Here is a 21269-nt window from a genome sequence, read left to right on the forward strand (position 1 = left end):
ATCTGCATAAAATCTGAAACTACATTAAGACTTACAAATTCTAATTAACATCCACAATTAACATTTTTGGTGTGTCACTTTCCCCCAGAATACTAAATCAGGAAAAAAAAAAATCTTAGAATGAGTTATAGTCAGTTATGTTTAAGCGTAGAGTTATCATTTGCTCTCATCATTTTTTTCCCCAAAATTAAGTCTTCTTGCTTACCATTGTTATGCCCTTCACAGAGCAGTTGTAAAAATCTAAATAGATCTCGAGTGAATTCATCATGCTGCAACACTTTTTCACCTTTAAAATATATAAATACAATGATTACGTGACAGCTTCCATTATTAAATATGCAGAACACAGTCTTACAGCATCCTTCAGAACTGAAGATTCTTGCTAAAAATACAGTACTATAAATGCTGCTTTAAGGCAATTTAAAGAAACAGGCTGATAATAATGAAAAGAAAAATGGGGTCCAAAAGCCAAGCCAAAGCATTTAGCACTCCAATGCATCCGTGGTTAAAAAAAAATAAAAATAAAAAAAATTAAGACAACAAACAAACTACACATTATATATCTAATAAGCAAATGGTTAGTTATGAATAAAATTGTGCCTTAAATATGAACGACATTTCATTAATAAGCATCAAACTTTTTCCAAGCTGAACACACAACTTGCTGCAGACCATAACGCTAAATCTGAAGATGTCTGAGAAGATGCAGTTAGAGATTTCTTTCTGCATTTGCAACAGACTTTCGGAACAATAGTATTGAAAACTGTACCCAAACATACCACGCTCACGTACGATGACTGTGGATTGAAGAAAAATAACAAAAATACAAGATGAGAATATTGGAAGTTACATTTTTGTCATCAAAATTATTGCTAAAGATTTCATACATGTAAAAAATACTCAGTTTAACAACCTACAGTTATTTATATTCAGTTTAACAACAGAAAGCTCAAGCCAAGTTTAATAAGTTCTATTTAAAGAAGGAAGCTCAAATATTTTAAGTGCTACTGGAATCAGTTTCATTGTACTTACGAGTTCCTTCTTCAGTAACCATTCCCAGGCCTTCTGCTTTATTTTGTCTCTCAAACGCATTCAAGTCAAGAACACTTATATAAAAAAAAAATAATAATAATGAGAAAGTGCTGCAGTGAACAATGGATAATTATCTTCTAAGAAATTTCTGGAAGCCTTCAATAACTGCACTTCAATAACTAGCTTGACCTGCTGCAACATGCACTATCACAGCACTTAATATAAGTATTAAATCAAAGTGCTTGGGATGAAAATAAGGCTCCAGTGTCCATTTCTGTAAAATAATGAGTCTCAGATCAGGTCTGACTACTCTTCCAGTACATCTCTACATCTAACTTCTCTTCCAGTAACATCAGTCATGGTTTCACATGTAAGTGAAAAGAAATCTGAAATTACTCTCTATATTAACTTAAACCTGTTTGCCAAAAGAACATCACTGCAATTGCTTTTCAGTTATGCTGTTTTCCACTGAATTTCACTACTACTACACTGTTGTTCTCTATCTTATACATTATTACATTATTTTTCAGACAAAAGTAGAATGTTTGATTCCATTTTCCAAAAATATATTTGTAGATAGATATCTATATAGATATATAATTAGAGATCTGTACCTACTAGGGTCAAAATACACAGAAATCTATGCCTTTGTACTACTTTGCCACAGCTTGGCATCTGAAATATCAGATGATAATTTTTCTAAGTCTGAATACTTTCACTCAAACAGTTCAGATATAATTTTATGATATCTCTCCTCTGTGCTCAAATCATTTTATCAATAACGTTTTAAATCAAGTCCTGCACAGCATGCGTACACAGTTGTTCATATATTCACCGCAAGTCCTGTTTCAGAAAGTACTTGCTAAATTGTTTTACATAAATGTGAAAAAAGACAGTATATGTTATTTAATTAGGCTGCAACTGTTAAATAATAACTTCTGCAGTGCAGGTCATCGTTCCTTCCACAGTTTTTCCTTTTCTGTGATATCTTCTCCACTTGTCATTCAGTCTGCTGTTTCATAACCTTTCTGTTGCTCTAAATGGCTGAGGAAAGGAGTTTGTCTACCGTAAGAGCAATGAGATACACCAACAATTTTCCACCTTCTTTAGGAGAGTCTTTTACCTTAACTAATTGGACGTTCTGGTTTGTCAAGTGAATGGACTACCATGGATGGTCTCACTGGCCACATGCCACCTCTAACAAGCTTGATACATATGCAGAGGATTCAGGTGAATAGATTATGTGACATGTCAGAGAGGTCCAGAAACTGATAGCTTAATAAAGCTCCAGTGGCCTGTCTATCCTTCAGTGATGGCTTTTCTCCATCCTTAGAACCATCCAGAAATCTTGAAGGATCTGGGACCAGTAAAGGAGCTGTTACTTTTTGCTTTTCTGCCTCTCCAAACTAATGCTTCAAATGCATACGTAGACTATGCTTTATTTTCTGAGTTGGAAAAATACTTTAAGATGTTAACACAGCATTCCTCTGATTCACAAATAGTTTCATTAAAAAGCAGAGTTCTAGAATCTGTGAGTTGTGTAATTTACATCTAAAAAAGCCATCTGCACCAGACCATCAATCTCAATAAAAGAGAAGCTGTAATAACATGATCTTTGCTTTTACCTGCAGGACTGCATCAAACCAGAAAGACTTTGAAAGAATCCAGCATCCTTTTTCTCCTTCAAGTAGTCTAGCATTTTCTAGAGTACACAAACACACATTTGGGGAAAAAAGTCTAGATTAAAGTTATGTAAATTAAAAATGCCCTAAATTACCATTCAGAACTAGCAGGTCACTAGTAAGGAATAATGTCACTGTTATTGGACCAAATACTCCAATACAAATACTGCATGTATTCCAATATATTTTCATTGTTTAGCCTAAAATTAAATTAACAACAATAAAAATAAAACTAGTTTCCTTTACACAAGCAAGATTCAATAGTTAGAAAAGCATTACCTGTTGAACTATCGTATTCCCACCATTTAGAATAGCAATACCAAGTTTTAGTGTTTCAACAACCATGGGTCCTGTATGACCTGTCAAAATAAGGGTACTGCTGATAAAATTTGTAATTATAAACTAGGCAGTCAGAAAGACAGTTCAGAAGTTTTACCTAACGTAGTCCCTATTCACATTTATTTTGCTGCGTGATGTATCATGTACAAATCAGAGATGACATAAAAAGTTGCATATGATAATGTGTTATGTCATTATGCATATGCATATGTATAGCATTATACATGATAATATGTACTTCAGTTCTCCTCTGAACATTACCTTTGCTTGCACTGATCATCTGAAGGACCATCTCAGCAGCTCCACGATCATGTAGGCGAGCTTGCTGATAAAGAGTTCTCTGCTTTTCCATTTCTTTCTCCTAAGTTTGGAGGAAAAAAAAAAAAAAAAAGAAAAAAAAGATACAGACTGGAACTCATTCAAACAACACGTACAAATGAAAAACCTGAAGATGCTGAAGGCTATTTGCCTTTACATGCCTTTCTTCTACATGAATAACCTAGTAAAGCTTCTCAATATACACTGTGTTATCCTTTTATTTATTCTTGTGCTTATATTTAAAATGCTCTCTTCTGATTTAGACAAGCAGAAACAAATAAGATTTAAACTCTCACCTCAAGTGTCTTAAAGAAATAAGATTTGAACTCTCACCTCAAATGTCTTCTCTTTGTCTTCCTCCTCCTCCTCTTCTTCTTCCTGACAGCTCTTTTAATGTTAGAAACAAAAATCACAAACTTTTGCTTAGTATGAAATATGATAGCTATTTCTATAACAGTATTTGTATTATAGAAAGAAAAACATTACAAGAGTTTTTTTGAAGCAGTAACTAAATCCAGTTAGATTTTAGACCCCTGTAATCCTCACATATTTGTGTCCATACACTAACAAGCTGATATTTGCTTATATATGAATACTTCCAACTATATATGTAACTTGTAACTGTAGACTATCTGTTCTCATGTCATCTCTCTATTTAAATCCATAATATTTGTCTTCGTAGTCAAACCCTCTTGACATGGAAGCATCAGTTGTAGTCAATTTGTTGCAAACTTTGACTCTCAACTTCCTTTTGACAGAATGCAAACTTCAAAATAATTTCTGAACATATCACGGATCTGCTCATATTGTTAAGCTTGTTCTCAAGTTCAAGTTCTCAGTGCCAAGTGAAACAAACAGGGTGGCACTTACTGGAATTTTATAATATCATTTGAAAGTAGGAAATTTCTTATTACATATCTAACTCTTAACATCATTTTTTTCATTAAAAATGTAGCAATTACTAGTACAGAGCAGTCCACATAAGAGAAAGGGAAAATATTTAAAAAGCATTGGGAACTACTTGAGTGAAGCAGTGGATGGAGCTTGAAATCATAGTTACCTTTGCCATCATGGCAGCATAGGCAATATATAAGGGATCATCTTCCAGTTTGCTATAAAGAAAAAGTATTTAAATATATGTAATGACATAGTAATAAAAAGATAATACTCCTGATAATACATATGTACTATTTTGATCAAAGGAAACATGCATATGTTTATGTGAAATCCCATTATTCTATTGTAAAATTCTATTGTGTCTATGAGGGCTGCTCATAGTACCAAACCAACCAACCAACCAAAAAACAAACAAAAAAGTATTCAACCAAGGACAGTACTAAATTGCTGTTATGTTAGATCACTTATGAAATTTTACTAGAAATTCAGTTTCTGGGTGTTTCTACTCAGTTCACTTTTCAACATGGCTCTTTCTTACCTCCTCTCTGTGAGAGCATTGTGACTAAAATAGAGGATAATCTGATGAAGTGGGTCAGGTTGTTCTTTCTCTGTATCTTCCTCTTCTTCTTCCTCTTTTTTTGGAGACGTCTATGTTCAACAGATTTATGTCAGAATATACAAATTAAGCTTCATAATTAAGGAAAAAGATGAGCTAATAAGCTTAGGAAAGGATTTCAGTAATTTTGTTTTGGCTAATTTGTATTAACTTCCAGTAGTTACCTTATTGAACGGCTTACCAGAGCCTGCAACACTATTTGCCAGTTTAACTAGGAAGGAATTATGAAGTTTGATACATTTGCTTGCATTTGATAATACCATTAGAAGTCTCTCATTTGCAAGGCATTGAGAATAAGACGAGAAAATCTTAGGGAAGCCTTATTCAGCAGAAATTGTGTGCATGTTTCCACTGGACCAGAACTGAAAGGAAGTCCAGCTTGAGCAGAAGAACCAATTGATAAATGGAACTAATTTTAAGATCATCAGAAGCACCTTATTCAGGCTGGTGTTCGCTAAATTACTTCCATGTGTCTGTTCTAGGTGACTTTGATATAAGAATAGAACTACTACTCTGTCAACTTAAAACATTTTTGTCAGTTTGGAATAAAAGATAGCCACACTGACAAAGAGCAGTGTATCAACTTCAGCTTACTTGTGTTGTAACCCTTTAGTAGGATTTAATTGTTGTAAAATTATGGTGATTATGTTAATAACTGTTTAATGTACTAGTAAAACTGAAAGAACTGTAATCGCAGTTTTGATTAATGGTCTCATTCTGTCCTTTAGCAGAAAGCAGCAAGAAAATGAAGGAAAAACTATGACCGTTCAATTGTTCAGAATATGGGAAGAATATAATTAGCTGTAGAATACAACGTTCTATACTAATTGGTCTTTAAAATCCAAAATATTAACTGTTTTGCTAACATTGAAGCATCTTCTGATGCATCTTCATTTGATCCATGGTGCCATATATTCATACGTATGGTGTTTAGGTAATACCAAACCCTTTGATAACAGTTTAGACAAACCAATTACAGAAGGGGAAAAGAAAAAAGGATTGTTTTTCAGAATCAATATTAAGTAACAAAATGCTCAAGTTTACCAAGCACTTCCATCAAGTACACACGTAAACCAAAATTTTGCTGAATATGGCTGCATATATTTTCATCTCTTTATGATGTACCAACAAGAAAACAAACAAACAAAAAAATTTGTATCAAAGCTGAAAATGTTAAATATTATGCATCAATGAAAATTGAAAAGGGGAGAAGCATCAACTGTGTCAAGCTTTAAAAACAAAATATAGGAACATAGGAATTACCATAATCACAAATATAGTTTGATAATTGATCTAGAGCATTTCTGTTCCCAAGAGTATCACATAATTCAACTGAAGGCATACAACACCTTGATGCATCTCACTGTGCATCACAGGTTGGATATCTTTTTGACCATAGCAGAAAATGACCTTATGCTCTGAAGCATAAGAATTCATACTTTATAAATTTATGCATATATATACAGTATATATTAAAATAAAATATAGGTCATAATAGATACATAAAATGTACACTAAAATGGGCACTGAAAAATATGCCCAATTACATTAGTACTTACAGCCAAATCCTGAACTAGTTTCTCCTCAAATGAATATTCCTCTGTTTCTATCCAATAGTTCTGATAGCCATGGAGGAAGAGGTTAATAGAACGGTGCCTGGGGGGTTGTGAAAGTGAGATCAAGAGGGGTAAAGGAACATAGTATAACAGCTCAGATGGTTAATGATTAGTAAGGATAAGTGTTTGTACAATTCTGATCCTCTGATTGGTCAGTGAAATCAAACACAAAACATAATTAACTTTCAATGACAAATCTGCATATATTTTTGAACTTTTTTTTTTTTTAAATACACACACATGCACACACACAACTTTTTCTTCTGAAGGCTTCAAGAATGCTAATATACGTTATGAGAGAAATTGTGTGATTGGTGAATTAATACAAGCATGGGAAAAATACATGTTTTAAAAAATTGATAATAAGAGGGTAACATATGCACCTACTAAATGTAAATTTAATTTCATGGATTTAGCACATTGAGATGGCAGATGCTGGCCATGAAGAACAAAATAATTATGAACTACTTTGCAGCGTGTTATATGTGAAAAACCATTGCCTAACAACCTTCTTTTTTTCACTTATAAATGAATTAGAAACACATAAAAGCTCTAGAAAACTCTTAGGTATATCAGTTGATATTACACACTATTAACTAATTCAATTCAAAATTTTTCCACCCCAAATGCAAATAATTGCAATGAGACTACACATAATATTGGCCAAACTATTCCATTTTTGCATGGAATTTAAGGGAAAAAATATTTTGAGGTGGTGTACATGACGTTCTGAAGGTTGTTCCACATAGCCTTTTCATTCACTTTTATCCTGCACCAATAACTGTATAAACTGACTGTATTATACTGTGGATTGCCTAGAGACATTATGCACATAAATTCTTATTTTATATGATACTGGTATATAGTCATCTCTCTATACTCTCCTGCTGTCATGGGTGCCTTTTTATTATCAGTTTTCAAAAACTGACCAATCAGAATCTACTGTGAAAATTGTACAAAATTCATGTTTTATGGCAACAATAAATCATGGCTGGGAAGGAATAAGTGTGCGCATAAGGAAGAGGCTCTCCACAAGTTACATTACCGTTAACTTGAGTATAAGCCTGTCATACTGAGTTTTTTCATGTACTTTTTCCAGCCAAACACGTTGAAAGGTGCTCAGGAAGAAATTGCTAATTTTGTGTCTGAAGAAAAGCATATAGGTTTTCAATGAAGAAGTAACAACAGAAGTACAAGTTAAATTCAATAAAATAATCAGAAAGAATGTATTTGTTAACTCTGTATGAAATGTTGCCACGTATAACTTTGCTGTATTTATGTGCATATAACAGATGACAGACAATATGACAAATCATAAAAACTTTCTAAAGATAGTGAACCTAAAGACAGCTTATCTTAGAGAATGCATTTATCACCTAAGGTACTTTTTCAAAGTCATTCATTAAACAGAGAACAGAAGAATCAGTATTTCCAAACTTCAGTGATGTTTTTTCCTTGGAAAAGAAAATTGTTTTAAAATACATCTACTATTTCTTTTGTATCCTGAGGTAATTCTCAGAAAATGGAGTATCTGGAGTAATTATGAAAGAGATTAAAATAATTTTTCTGTGATTTAACAAACACCTGCACTTGAATAGATGTTTAAATTGCTGAAACATCCTATTGGAATTCCTAAAAAACAATACACATAAGAACACACTGAATAAAATTAGTTTTAAATAGATTAACATTAAATTGTTTTGAAAGCCACCTAAATCTCTAGAAAATTATTAAAAGAATTCATTATTCATTGCAGACATCAACATTTTATAGGCAAAAATCATAACCAGTTTGCTTACTGCCCTTTAAATATAAAATCACATTTACAACTAACACGCAATATAAAGCTAAAACTAAACTGAGAAAATATAAAGCGAACTTCATTTGAAATTGTGGTGCAAAGGGATATACATAGCTGTTAGAACTGATCACATTTCACTTTAAAAAAATCCCTAGGGTTCAAAGATGTCTTAGCAACTTTATCAACTTAAATGACAGAAGCAGTTATATCTGCAATTAGGTGTAAAATAGTGTGATAGCCTTATTTTCCTGTCAGAATCCTATGATTTATCTAGAAAACTGTGTCTATAAAATTAACGAAATTTAAAACTTTGTTCTATCGAGGATTTCTCTCGCTCTTGCCTTTTTTGAAATACGTTTTGCAATACAAAATAAATAGGTAAAAATAGTTTTATCAGAGTTTATTTTTAGAATCTGAAGAAAGAAATGACTGGACAGTTTTGCAGGTTTAAGCTCCACCACAGGATGTACCACAGAGCTTGAGAAAAACCAATCCCAGTTTTTACATTCATAACCCATTTGAGCTCTTGGCATGTTTTCCATCAATTTTGAGAATCCTAAATATATATTTTTAAGACAAAAACAAGATGGACTGTTTTTATCATTTGGATGCTCATCTATATTCTATGCACTTTATATCCATATTGTATTTATAAATAATTATTTTAAAATGCTCATAAAGCTGTTATACTGAAATACCTACCACTTCATCTTGTTTTTCCAAAGACAACTTGTAAAAATAATATAGCCAATATGTCAAACTTAATTGATTTGGATTCATGTTGTCTTCATGCCTTTTCATTTTTCTCTGTCTCTATAAGGACTGCTTTGCAGCAATGGAAAGTTTAGAGAAGCTGCTATAATCTAGAACTGCTAATTTCCACAATTGTTTCACTTTTAGAGTAGAATTTTATGTCTTGTGCAAAGCTAGCATTGTTATCTGTGGCAAAGCTACAGATCTATAGCTAACATTAAGCACGTAAATAAATCACTGCATAAAAATATTAAACACAAAAGGTGAAAGAGCACAAACGAAGTTAAGAAGCAAATCTAATTAGTGACGTTCTTAGGCTCTATCTGAATATAAAGCAGATGTATTGAAAAGGAACAGGGTAAAGGGAAGGACACCAAGGTACATGGTATTAACAGTAGGTTTAAAGCAGTAAACGGACATAGGCACGGGATGCACTTTCTCTCAGACTCTGTGGTACCTACATTCAACTGAAGTAATAAGCCAAGCAAAACACATGTCCAGAATCTCACTCTGCGCAGTTCTGCCCTGCACAGTGCCTGCTTTAATGCAACATTCTGGCATAATATCTAATGATATCCTAATATAATATTCATGCAATAGAAAAGCCATACAAAAAAAAAAAAAGTTTTGTTGTTTTTTGTTGTTGTTGTTTTCTTATAATAATAATAATAATACAAACACAGGAGATTAAAACACAACCAATCAGAGGAAAAAAAAAAAAAAAAGACAGAAAAAGCAGTGACATCTTAACATCATTTTTACAGAAAACTTGGGGAAATACAGAGAATAACAGCTGACAAAAATGAAGCATTTTGTTTCTGAGGCAGTGTAATTCGGGTGGCCTTTTTCCCCCCTGGTTGTCTTGAGACCAGTATTTTGCTGCTGTGAGGAATTAACTGATACTTAACCAACACTTTTGTCTCTTAAACTCTATCAGATAAACTAAACAACTAGCAAACTTGTAGTTATACACACAAGTAGTATTTCCACTTAGACATGTTATAAACAAGTTCTAGAAAAATAAATCTTTCAGCCATTTACCTGGGTAAGTTGTATAACGGTGCCATTCTAAAACAAGCAACAACAGCTCTTTTGCGTTGTTTTGACAGAAGTTTGTGCCAAACAGCTTTCTTTGATCTCAGTGGTTGTTCAACCTATGGGAAAATACATTTTAGTGCATACAATAGAAACTCTTCGCCTTTTATTCAAAGTTTTCTTTTTATCCACTAATTAACATAGCTAATAAGTTAGAAAATGTCACAAAGTTCTACTTTATTTGGAAACAGATATGTTTTTTTGTTTTTTTGTTTTTTTTTAATTATCTGAAAAAATACTCTGGGCATTATTTAAAGTACCTCTGAATTTACACAGAGAAGCTTGAGAATATCTCATGGACGGGGCTCCTTGATGTGAGTGTATTTGTAGAAGCAAACATGTCCTGAGTTTTCTCTGAACCAAAATTGAGGTACTTAGCAGATGTCATTTAAAACTTTGCATATATACACATGGATATGTGTGCACATGCATGTGCAATAATTACTCTTTTCTGGAAATGTTAATAATGACACTCACTTAATTGGAAATTATTACTATAAGGTAGTAACCTCATTCTACTTTAAAACAAGCAGAGTACAGACATGTAAATTCATACCTGGTCCAGATGATACAGAGCAGCTGATATCCTCTGCACACGTTCCACATTTTTCTCAGGGTCAGGAGGCTCATCACTCTTCAGAATGTCTTTATATAGATTTAACTGCCATTTCACAGCTGGATCATCAGTCTAAAAAGCAACATATTTCATACTTAACGTGCTGAATGAAGATAGTGAACTTGACTACCACCACTACCACTATTTGTCTTATAGAACCATATAGAATAGCTGCATAGGAAGAGACCTGAAAGCCCATGCTTTCAGGGTTTTTTAGAACCCAGTTCTAACCCATCTGTTGTGGGGGCAGGGCTGCCACCCACCAGCTCAGGCTGTCCAGGGCCCCATCCAACACCATCTTGAACACCTCCAGAGATGGGACACCCATAGATTCTCTGGGCAGCGTGTTTCACTGCCTTGTGGCATAATGAAGAATATTATAGATGTACCCGTTTTATCTATCCCTTCTAGTCTAAATTAGCATTTGCTGGTTGCTCAGAAAAGCAGCCTTAGATTCTGAACTCAGTTTTCAAGTAAGGTTCTATATTTTTATTTCATAAAATCAATAAAGTGCACAGAAACACCTGTATCGCAAATAAGGAAGCACATTTAGCACTGAGATTACAGGAGTTCTGTACTCAGTACAGTATAAAGCTGGTTTATAGATTTTTATTAAAGACAGCTGGAATTTCAGTAGATGAAGAGTCACAGCCAACTAAAGGCCAACAGTTTGGGCTTTTTTGCAACACTCAGGAGTAAACACCAGGAAACACATTAGAATACTTAGCGTGTCTAATTTAAATTTATATAAGCTCAAATTTATAGCAACAAAGCAACCATTCTCTGCTAAAGAAAAATGAATTGCTTGGATAATAATGGGCACGATTTTTGAGCATAACACATTTGACAATATATTCAGCATCTAAACAGTAGGAACATATACGTACTTGCAAACTGTTGAGAATCAAGATGATACTAGGCTTTCTTATTTCATACATACCTTCTTAGAGATACTATTTCCTTGTTAGAGTAGATTTCTAGGAGTTTCATATTATTTTCTTCTTGGATATTAAACTACCACTACCTCTTTCTTTACACTTGACTGTTTCTACAAGACATCCTGAAACTTGAAAATACCAGCCAAAGCCATCAAAAAACCTCTTATTGCCACGAAAATATTATAAAGGATAAAATGGTAATTTTTATAATAACTCTTCATTTTCTGTTTTTCAATACCAAGATAATAATAAACAATCACAATTTCCATGTTTAAAAGTGCTATCCCACACCTACATCTTTAAGACAGATTTTTTTATTATTATTATTACCTTTTCCTGCAAATGTAAGTTGTTACGTATATGCTCTTTGACTTCTTCATCAGTGTCCCTCTGTAGAAAGGTACAAGTATTTTTCAGTTTGTGATTATGATTCATCTTAAGACCGCACACAACACCAAACAGTTACTGTTTTAATCCTGAAACGTACATGTATTACCAGAAGGGCTTGGGATGAAGGCTTTCTTTAATTGTGACCACAAAACTATTGCTGTCAAGCACCTGCTCCTTTGCTTCCCCTCATGAGTAAGTCCCAGGCAGGAATGAGTCCTGCCCTCTGCCTCTTGTCTTCTGGGTTCAACAAACCAAGAGACCTCATATGTCTTACCCTCCAGACCCTTCCCCATCTTTGTTGCCTTCCTTTGAGCACTTCATAATAGTTTTATATCCATAGTTCTATAGTTTATGTCTAGAATACTTTTACATCCTTACACTTTTGTGCCCCAAACTGCACACATTACTTGAAGGTAATACTGCACTAATGCTGAGTATTGCGGGACAGTCATTTCTTTTGATTAGTTTGCTCTACTGTGCTTAACGTACCCCAGAGTAAGGTTGGCCCTTGTGGTTGCCAAGACACATTATTCATTCATATTGAGCTTACCATCACCCAAAAGCCCTACATCCCTTTCTGTAGAGCTGCACTCTAATCACTTGTCCACTTGCCACATGTGTATTTAAGTGTACATTGTATAAAAATGGAAAATGACGTAGAAACAATGGTAGCTGTCTCCGCACACCACTTTGCTTCACAATTGCTCACAATTTGAAGCTATACTTGCTTGCAGTGCATTGACAGTTTTACTATATTAACTGCATAGATATTTATGTCTCAAGTTATTAAAGTTCTGTTTATTCTTCATTAAAATTATTACAGTTATTACTTACATGGCTGTATCTAGTCTTAGCCAAGGAGATGAGCTCTTGATCTCCTGGAGTACACATATTTAAGCCAATAGGAAGCATCTTTTTAAGTGCAGCTACAATCAGGGATGTTTGTATGGAGTACAAATCTCCCCTGCGTTTTGATTTTTTTCTCTCTTGATCTTGTCCTCCAGACTGTAATAAAAGATATTAAAATTAAATAAATATCAGAAAGGTAAACAGATGCAATTATTCTCCAACCACACACTTTTTCAATGTGTTCTTCCCCTAATGGTCCAAGGAACCTATGTTCCCAATGTAATGTATACACTTAACTAAAAATGCTGCATTAGAGGAAGAGCGTACAGTCTTCAGTAGGAAATGTAAAGGAATACTTTTTATATGCTCCAGTGCAGAAGTCACTGTAAAGGTAATATTTCAATAGTAGCGACATAGTTTTTTATGCATTCATGTATATGAATCTCTATATTTTCTGTACTTTTCCTCTCAAACCAAAAACAACTTTAGAGTTAAAAGCTGGGTCACTGGGGACAATATTATTTTGCAAAACTATAGAGACAAATTCAAGATGCTTATATTTTTCTTAGAAACTTACATAAAGATACAGACAAGTAGGGTCTGAATGAATGAATATTGTCTGATTTGCCTCAAATGAAAAATACTGCTATCTAAAAGACTTTGATTCAATGTAATAAAATGCCAATGAAACAATGCCTCTGGGAAAAGCAGTGTCATTTGGATTTGGTTAATATAAGTAAATCTGGAATGAAAAGTAAATTCTTTTTACAGCTTTGCAGATCATGAATAATAGGTAAAGAAAAACAAAGAGACATAGAAGTAAACACAGAACAGAATAACATTTGTCTAATTTTCTTACAATAGACAGTGTACAACGATATTTCACACAACTTTTAATTTATAAGACAGAAAACCAGAATCTTTATAACGGATCTATATATTTAATGAACATATGGTAAACAAAAACAACATAAAAATAGCCCAGTTCTGAATTTTGTGCCTAGATTAAACTCCTACTACATACAAGGGGAGTTTTGCCTAAGACAAGATTTCAGGACTAGGCCTCCAGGCTGATAAAACACTACAAAACAGTGAATGCTTGCATTTAACCCTCCACATCCTTTTCCCTCTGTCAAATTTCACTGGCTACTGTTTGCTTATTATATTGTGTTCCAAATAAGGATACAGCAGAATTTATTGCAATTAATATTTATCAATTATTACCACACTATTATGACAATAATCACTGAAAGGAAAAAGGTAGCCGTACATAATCTACTTGGTGGTAAATTTTGGCAGGTTCTGTCTTCTAGACGGTGAATCCCTGTGTGTGCAGGTGGTGTTGAGAGCATTTTGCAGGTCAGAGGGAACTCACAAGGGATGTGGCTTCCTTTCTTAAGGAACTAGCAATTGCAAGAGAGTACTCTGCCTCAAAGCTTTGCTTTAAAAGTGTGGAAGTGCCTTAGAAAAAGCAATGATGTAATGGCATTATTTGTACTCTACATTGACAGCAGACAAACAAATCCCACAATGTATCACTATATCCAGTGGCGTCACTATGCATAGTAAATTAGGAATACAAAATTATACACATGCATATATGAAAAAAAAAGAAAAGGACAAGGTTTGTTTTACTTTTTTTTTTTTTTTTTTTTTTTTTTTGCATCTTTATTTCTGGGGATGTTTTACATATCTAATTTTCCTAATTTTTGTTTGAGATTAATAACTGGGTATGTAGAAGATAGGTGAAAAAAAAACTTGAACATTTTAAAACATTAAAAAAAAAAATCCATTCTGCCTTTGCCATCATATTCTGCTGTCTGTTTGCAAATCTTTCCAATAAATGTTTAAGTAGAGTCACAAAGAGAAATAACAATAAAGTTACAGGAAAGTTTGACGAAAACCAAGATCAGAATCAGGACTATTTACCACAATGGCTCAATTTTAACTTAGACTTCCAGTTGAGTTAATTAAGAACTCTTTAAATCACAACCAAGGCTTCTGCTTCTCAGGACATAGGTGAAGGGGAAGCCATTCCAGCGGATGCTAAGGGATCCACCTTACTTCTGATTATGCATCACTAATGAAGAGCACACCGTAAGCTGAAAAGTATTCATCTGTAGTATAAAATTTTATTTAAAAACAAATGATGCAAAGATGAACTATGGTTCATTAGAGACTAAGGAAGTCTTGAATACAAGGATTACTCAAAGCTATCCTTGCTCCTCACATGATTACTTCTCTGAAAGAGTGGTCAGGCACTGGAATGGGCTGCCCAGTGATGGAAGTGATGGAGTCACCGACCCTGGAAGTGCTCAAGTAACGTTTGGATGTTGTGCTGAGGGACAGGGCTTAGTGAGAACTGTTGGTGATAAGTGGATGGTTGGACTGGGCGATCCTGTGGGTCTTTTCTAACCTCGGTGATTCTATGATTATGAAGAATTATTTTAGTTTTGGCAAAAGGGGGCATTTGAACTCTATATCCAATTTGACATAATTCATTCTAATGCAATCAATTCTCTATTCATCTGTAGACATGGTACAAGTTATAGCACGCCTGTCCCATGTATTTTTCTTGAATATCATAAGCCAAATGTATCTGTTTCTGATGACTCTACTTAGGCATCATATTCACAATGTCTGCTTCAATATATTAGGGAAAAAAAAAAAAAAGAAAACCAAACCAAAACCAAAACAGAATGCAGAAAGACAGCAGAGGAGGAATGTACATCTAAATAAAAAAGTGTAACTTTGCTGCATTTTATAGTAAATAAACATCTGGGTGTTCTGAAGGGAATTTCAGCTGCTCTGGTCAAAAATCGCCACTTTTAACTCCAAGATAATTTGTGGGACAGGGGCCTTCAAATTTGTGACGCCACTGCTATGATCAATGGAAATAATGCTTGGAGCCTGATCGTCTCTAAAGCTAAAACAAAGACACATCATGCACTTTGACCTGTACCTTTACTTGCATGGCCTGTATGAAAGAAAAATAAAGGGAAAAACATAAGTAAAAGAGATGAAAAGATGACAATTTACAGATTAGTAATAAGGTTATTCAGCTCTACTAGGACAACAAATATTGTAAATTTGTTGCTAAAAATAAACAAACTGTGCATGTATAATCAAATGAGGCCTTGATGAAATAATTTTTGTTCAGCTTAATTGTTAATAAATGATTGAATTTCTAAATTTATCCTGCTATTCAGCATGAAATTATATGCTAACATTTGAACATCTAATAATTAAGCACAACAATATGTAATCATTGCATCTTTTCCCAGTATTCTTAAAAAGAGCCATGTCGTTGGAGTTCTAGATAATACAATAATGAAAAATATTTCACCTATATTTCACCTTTTCTACCGCCTCCCGCAAACACCACTGTGAAGATGCAACATTTCATTTACGTGCACATTTTTTCCACTGTGTAAGATGTTACTGCCTTGTAGATAGCCTGAGAGAAAACTTGAATTAAGCCCATATCTCAGCAATACCTATTTTGAGATCACTTTTTAAAACTTAGCTGTAACTCATACATATACTTTTTTTCCTCTGTGTTATGTTAATAACATACATATATACAGTTAAATAAACCATGTATTCTCACCTACAGCTAGGTTTTCACTGTGTCTTGTAATCTCAAAAAGATAACAAGACTAATTTGTTACAATAAAACAGCACAAAAATTCAACTGTTACGTAAAAGAGTCCTTGACTGGGTGTGGGAAAATACTATAGGAAATACTGTATTATTTTTAGTTTAAAAGTAAAAATAACAACTCATAAAACAAGTTTCCTTTTTGGCTTCAAAACTTTGACATCAAGCTATTATTAAAATCTCTTTTATATCCCTCTTTTTTACATCACATAATAAAGAAGATCACCTGCAAGTGAGGAATGACAGACTAATACTCAAATTAAGTGTTAAGCATCTTAAAAATTTTCAAAACCATACTCAGGAAAATAAATTTTAACTGAAAATGTGTGAAATATGTAGATTCTGCACATTGCTCATCAGATACATACTAAATGTAAGTAAAAACAAGATGTTAATTTATTTGAAATGACCATAAAAGTAATCCATTCACAATCTATCACAATATAACTAAAGGAAATGTTCTCAAAGAATAGATCTCAAATTCTTGCAGAAAATACTTATGTGAAATTCTCCAGTAATCACAAATTTGCAGATAACATGCCTTGCCTGTTGCAAATGGGCACAAGCACAATGCTGGTTCGTACACAAACTTGACTTATTTGACAGCCTCAGACTTCTATAATAGACCTATCCAAAGACTTCTTAAAAATAGATACAAATTAATAGTGAAGGTTGATAAAATAAAACTTCATTAGGAAATTCAAGTATTTGGTAACTGAAGTATATCCAGCCACATTCATTTAAGATTCCAAAGCTTACCCACAGAAATTGCCTACGTACATATTACACATTTAATACGTAAAAGTGAATGTCAACATTTAGTCTTTCATCCCAATAAGCTGTAAAATACTGTAGGGAATTATTACAACTTAATAAAAATGCTATTTTATCCAGAAATCCATGAAAACTTCAGAAAAAAAACAGTCAAACAAAAAACAACCAAATAAACAGGTTAGCAGCTGAAAAGAATGTGTTCAAATTCTCTATTTCAACACTTATTTCAATGCAGTCTGTGTTATCAGTCCCTCTCAGACTGAAAGTTCTCTAACTTACCATTCCCCTCCGAGCACTCTGCTGCCATTTTTTTTAGAAAAGAAAGATTAAAAAACTTTCTCAGCTGTTATTATGTTTGAGAAAATATTAACAAGTTTAGTATAATGAAAACACAATGGTACTTCACCTGTTTTTAGAATTTTATTTTAACTGCACACTGCTATTAGCTTTGGAAAAATAATGTAATACTAATTTGTTCACTCACTGCATATTTTTTTTCTGCATATGGCATATGAAGATATAGAACTTGCTTAAAGCAGCCTGAGATCAGCATAGATCCTTTCTCCTTTAAGAGGCTAAACTGTTGTTTCTTGGACTGATCGCCATTACCAAAATTCGTGTTCACATTTATCTACAGATTCTCATGCCAGATAAACACTTTATATAACTGCAGTGTTAAACATAACGTGAGCAAAGAGAAACTGCTAATACAAGGAAAGTGCTAATTATTCTGTTGTCATACACAAAGTAGTAACTTTCTGAACTGTCAGTATTCAAGCAGAAAATTATAAAATATACTGTTCCTCTAACATAATGTGTACTGTCGATTACCCTATGAATATACCAGTAAGTAACCTTGTAGCATATCCTTAAGTTCGGGTACTTAAGGTATTTTCTTGCTCATTCTAAATTCCAGAGTCTTAAAAAAAATAATTCAGATCTAAATGTATGTATTAATAAATGCACTGGCGTTTAAGAACACTTTCATGACATATTATAAAATGTTATCAATTTCCTGATTAGAAACCATATATATGTAAAACCAATAGAACTTATCTAAATGATGCCTCATATATTGTACCATGGCGTTTACATCATTATGAAAAAAAATGCCTAAATGATCAATTGTTCTGCAGTCACTCACACAGCTGTGCTACCATTTTAGCAAAATACCCAATCATGAATAATATTGCGTTCCGTTTCTCTCCCTATATTAGCAATAATCATGTGTAATATCCCTGAACTCCATGAATTTTACATTACTATACTTATAAAAATTTATATGCATGTAAAAAAAATTGTATAATCTATACTCATACAAAGAAAAGCACATTTACACAAGCATCTAAATCTATATGTATAAAAATATATTACTTAAAATATACAGAACAGGTATTTGAATATCTAATCTCAAAAACAAACCCTTTCAAATATGGGTTATATAAAGTCTTGATGCTGTATTCCGCTGATTTTATCAAAATCAAAACATTATGAGGGATACTTCAGCTGGTTTTGTTGGTTGTTCTTTTTTTTTTTTTTTTTTTGCTGATTTGTTTTGTCATTCCTGCCATGCCAGACTGACTGAAGTATGACAACAGTTTATGTCACGTTACCAATACTGCTGAGAAACTCAATTTAGATTGAATATTAATTATCTGATTCTAATTTAGCATGAATTGAGATTTTCAAATTACATCTCATTTTTATCTCCTCAGGCCAATTCTAACATAAAAATGTCAAAATATATGTATTATATTTATACTTATGTGCCATATCACAGTTTGGTGTTAGCATGTGATTGACATCACATAGCCTGGAACTCGACTACTAGCACTTACTAATACTTGCCTCTCTAATGAGGATTATACAGATACCTCAATTCTAGCTTACAGTTCCTTGGAGCAGTATCTTGAAAACAAGAAAATGAATTATTATTAAGAAAAGGAATATTTCCTCCAAATACAGAATTGTCTACATAGTTTGAGAACTGCTGTTCAGTGTCATTTGTGATCTAACAATGAGAAGAAGATCTGTTTAGTTGTAAATTTTCCAACAACAACATTTGCCTGAACTGGATTTCAAAATGTAGAAAAGAAGCAAAGACTTTTTCAAGAGAATTTTTAGAAATTCAATGAGACTTTTTTTCTGGCTCCGTATTACATGAAGTTGGACTTAAGCAGTAACAAAGTTACATACAGAATCAAAATATACAGAAATACAAAACAATACAACTTACTCCTTCTCTGGAATACTTTCATAAGAGGATTTCTTTAAGCACATTATAAATAAGAATAAAATAAAAGGTTCTTTGCTACGGTTACCAATACTAATTTGGACTTAGTTTTCAACTGACTTGTGAATCTTGTTATGAATAAGGCAGTCTTCCTCAGCTGTCAGAGACACTTTTTACCTTGACATTTTCTCTATTATGAAGGTAACAAATGCATTTTCCCATCATCATGTCAGCATCTCATCATATTGAAAATGAGTAAAAAAGAACTGAATGTAGTTATTAATAAGAAACAAGAAAAACAGTGCACATATGGCACCCCATATATATGAATAGAGATATGCAGATACAGCACTCCTTCCATCAGAGCTGACAGAACAATACTGAAATTCACAAGAAAAAGTTCAGACAGTCAATAGTTCTTCACTTATTTTTACAAAATATTCTGTTTTTATTTTTTTAATGGACCAACGGCCTATATCACAACCTGTGTTGTCTTATATGTGTATCTACTTCAAATCAAGTTCTATGTTCTAATCTTCTGTCTTTGAAAATGTAGCTGATATTTAATAAATAACTCTAAGAGACTAAACCTATATTGTGCATATCTGTTTCCAAGTCTGTCAACAATAAGCAAGAATATTTTTTGCTTCTTCCATCAGCCAAGAAACAGCAATCTAAGCAGATTTTTAGAGACTTCTAACACATTAAATGTATGGTGGAAAATTGAATTGATCCAAAAATTGTTATTAACTTACTTTAGACATCTTGCTTTTGGTATCTCCTGTTAAAAATGCCAAATTGTTGATTTCATTCTGAATGACAAAATTTTGTTCTTCTCTTTTGAAATTCTATAAGTAAAAAAATAAACAAATAACTACCAATTCAATTCATCCGCACGTACTTCGTTTAGATTTAAGGATATAGTGAATTGGGGAAGAAAGAATGCATCTTATCTTACATGTGACTTGCACCACAGGATAAAAACTTCAGCTACCATTCGAAACAGTTCATCAGAATCTGCATCTGGTTTCTTTAGCCAGTTGGCTCTGAAAGAAAATAAAATTAAGAAGTTTAAAATGAGGATCTTAATAATAGATATTTCTCTGTTTAAGAGATTGGGTCACTTTTATGTAGTTAATCATAGAACTTAACAACAATCACTTCAATTTTCCATTCCCACAGCCAGAGAGATCATTTTTATTGGCAGCTTAACTAATTGCCAACAGAAACCCTAGTTCTTGGATACTTATTTTTGCCTGCCACCCTCCCCCTGGTGACAACGTTTTTGTGCATTCTATGAACTAGAAAACAAACCTTGCTGAAACCACTTTTACTGAGTATTTCTCTTCTCTTTTTTCCTTTTTTTTTTTTTTTCTCCATTTCATACTAAAGCTTTTTTTTTTTTTTTTTTTCTTTTTAATCAAAACTTTGTGTTCATTGAAAAAATAACACCATAATGGGGTGAAGATGAAGAGTTAAAGGATTTGAATGAGTGGATAGAACTGTAAGGAGTGTATGCTTTAATATTTTTTCTTTCTACTGCACGAACTAATACAACTTCATTCTGGATCTGCTTGTACACAGATGCTCAGAGAACCTGGGCAAGTTAACTAACAGATGCAGCTCTCTCTAAGCTAAAGAGCACTAATGTGCCCATAAA

The 21269-nt window shown here is 33.1% G+C and overlaps 1 protein-coding gene across 8 annotated transcripts in view; it reads right to left on the reverse strand.

Moving 5' to 3' along the window:
- RYR3 (ryanodine receptor 3) overlaps positions 1-21269 on the reverse strand; it is a 195176-nt gene that overhangs the window by 25928 nt on the left and 147979 nt on the right. For 3 of the 8 annotated variants that reach the window (XM_052695427.1, XM_052695431.1, XM_052695425.1), the window contains exons 68-84: positions 20568-20655; positions 20365-20457; positions 15905-15919; positions 12928-13098; positions 12034-12093; positions 10706-10837; positions 10096-10208; positions 7546-7645; positions 4807-4916; positions 4432-4483; positions 3705-3758; positions 3315-3414; positions 2994-3073; positions 2658-2734; positions 1033-1106; positions 780-797; positions 206-286 (exon numbers count right to left, since the gene is read on the reverse strand). In XM_052695427.1, coding sequence (XP_052551387.1) covers positions 206-286; positions 780-797; positions 1033-1106; positions 2658-2734; positions 2994-3073; positions 3315-3414; positions 3705-3758; positions 4432-4483; positions 4807-4916; positions 7546-7645; positions 10096-10208; positions 10706-10837; positions 12034-12093; positions 12928-13098; positions 15905-15919; positions 20365-20457; positions 20568-20655 — 1418 coding nt within the window. Of the gene's footprint in view, positions 1-205; positions 287-779; positions 798-1032; positions 1107-2657; positions 2735-2993; positions 3074-3314; positions 3415-3704; positions 3759-4431; positions 4484-4806; positions 4917-6443; positions 6541-7545; positions 7646-10095; positions 10209-10705; positions 10838-12033; positions 12094-12927; positions 13099-15904; positions 15920-20364; positions 20458-20567; positions 20656-21269 lie in introns of all 8 variants that reach the window. The other 5 variants (XM_052695432.1, XM_052695426.1, XM_052695433.1 and 2 more) reach the window with 3 other exon arrangements.

The sequence above is a fragment of the Tympanuchus pallidicinctus genome, unplaced genomic scaffold (assembly GCF_026119805.1).
Source record: "Tympanuchus pallidicinctus isolate F22 unplaced genomic scaffold, pur_lepc_1.0 scaffold3, whole genome shotgun sequence".
Classification (NCBI taxonomy): Eukaryota; Metazoa; Chordata; class Aves; order Galliformes; family Phasianidae; genus Tympanuchus; species Tympanuchus pallidicinctus.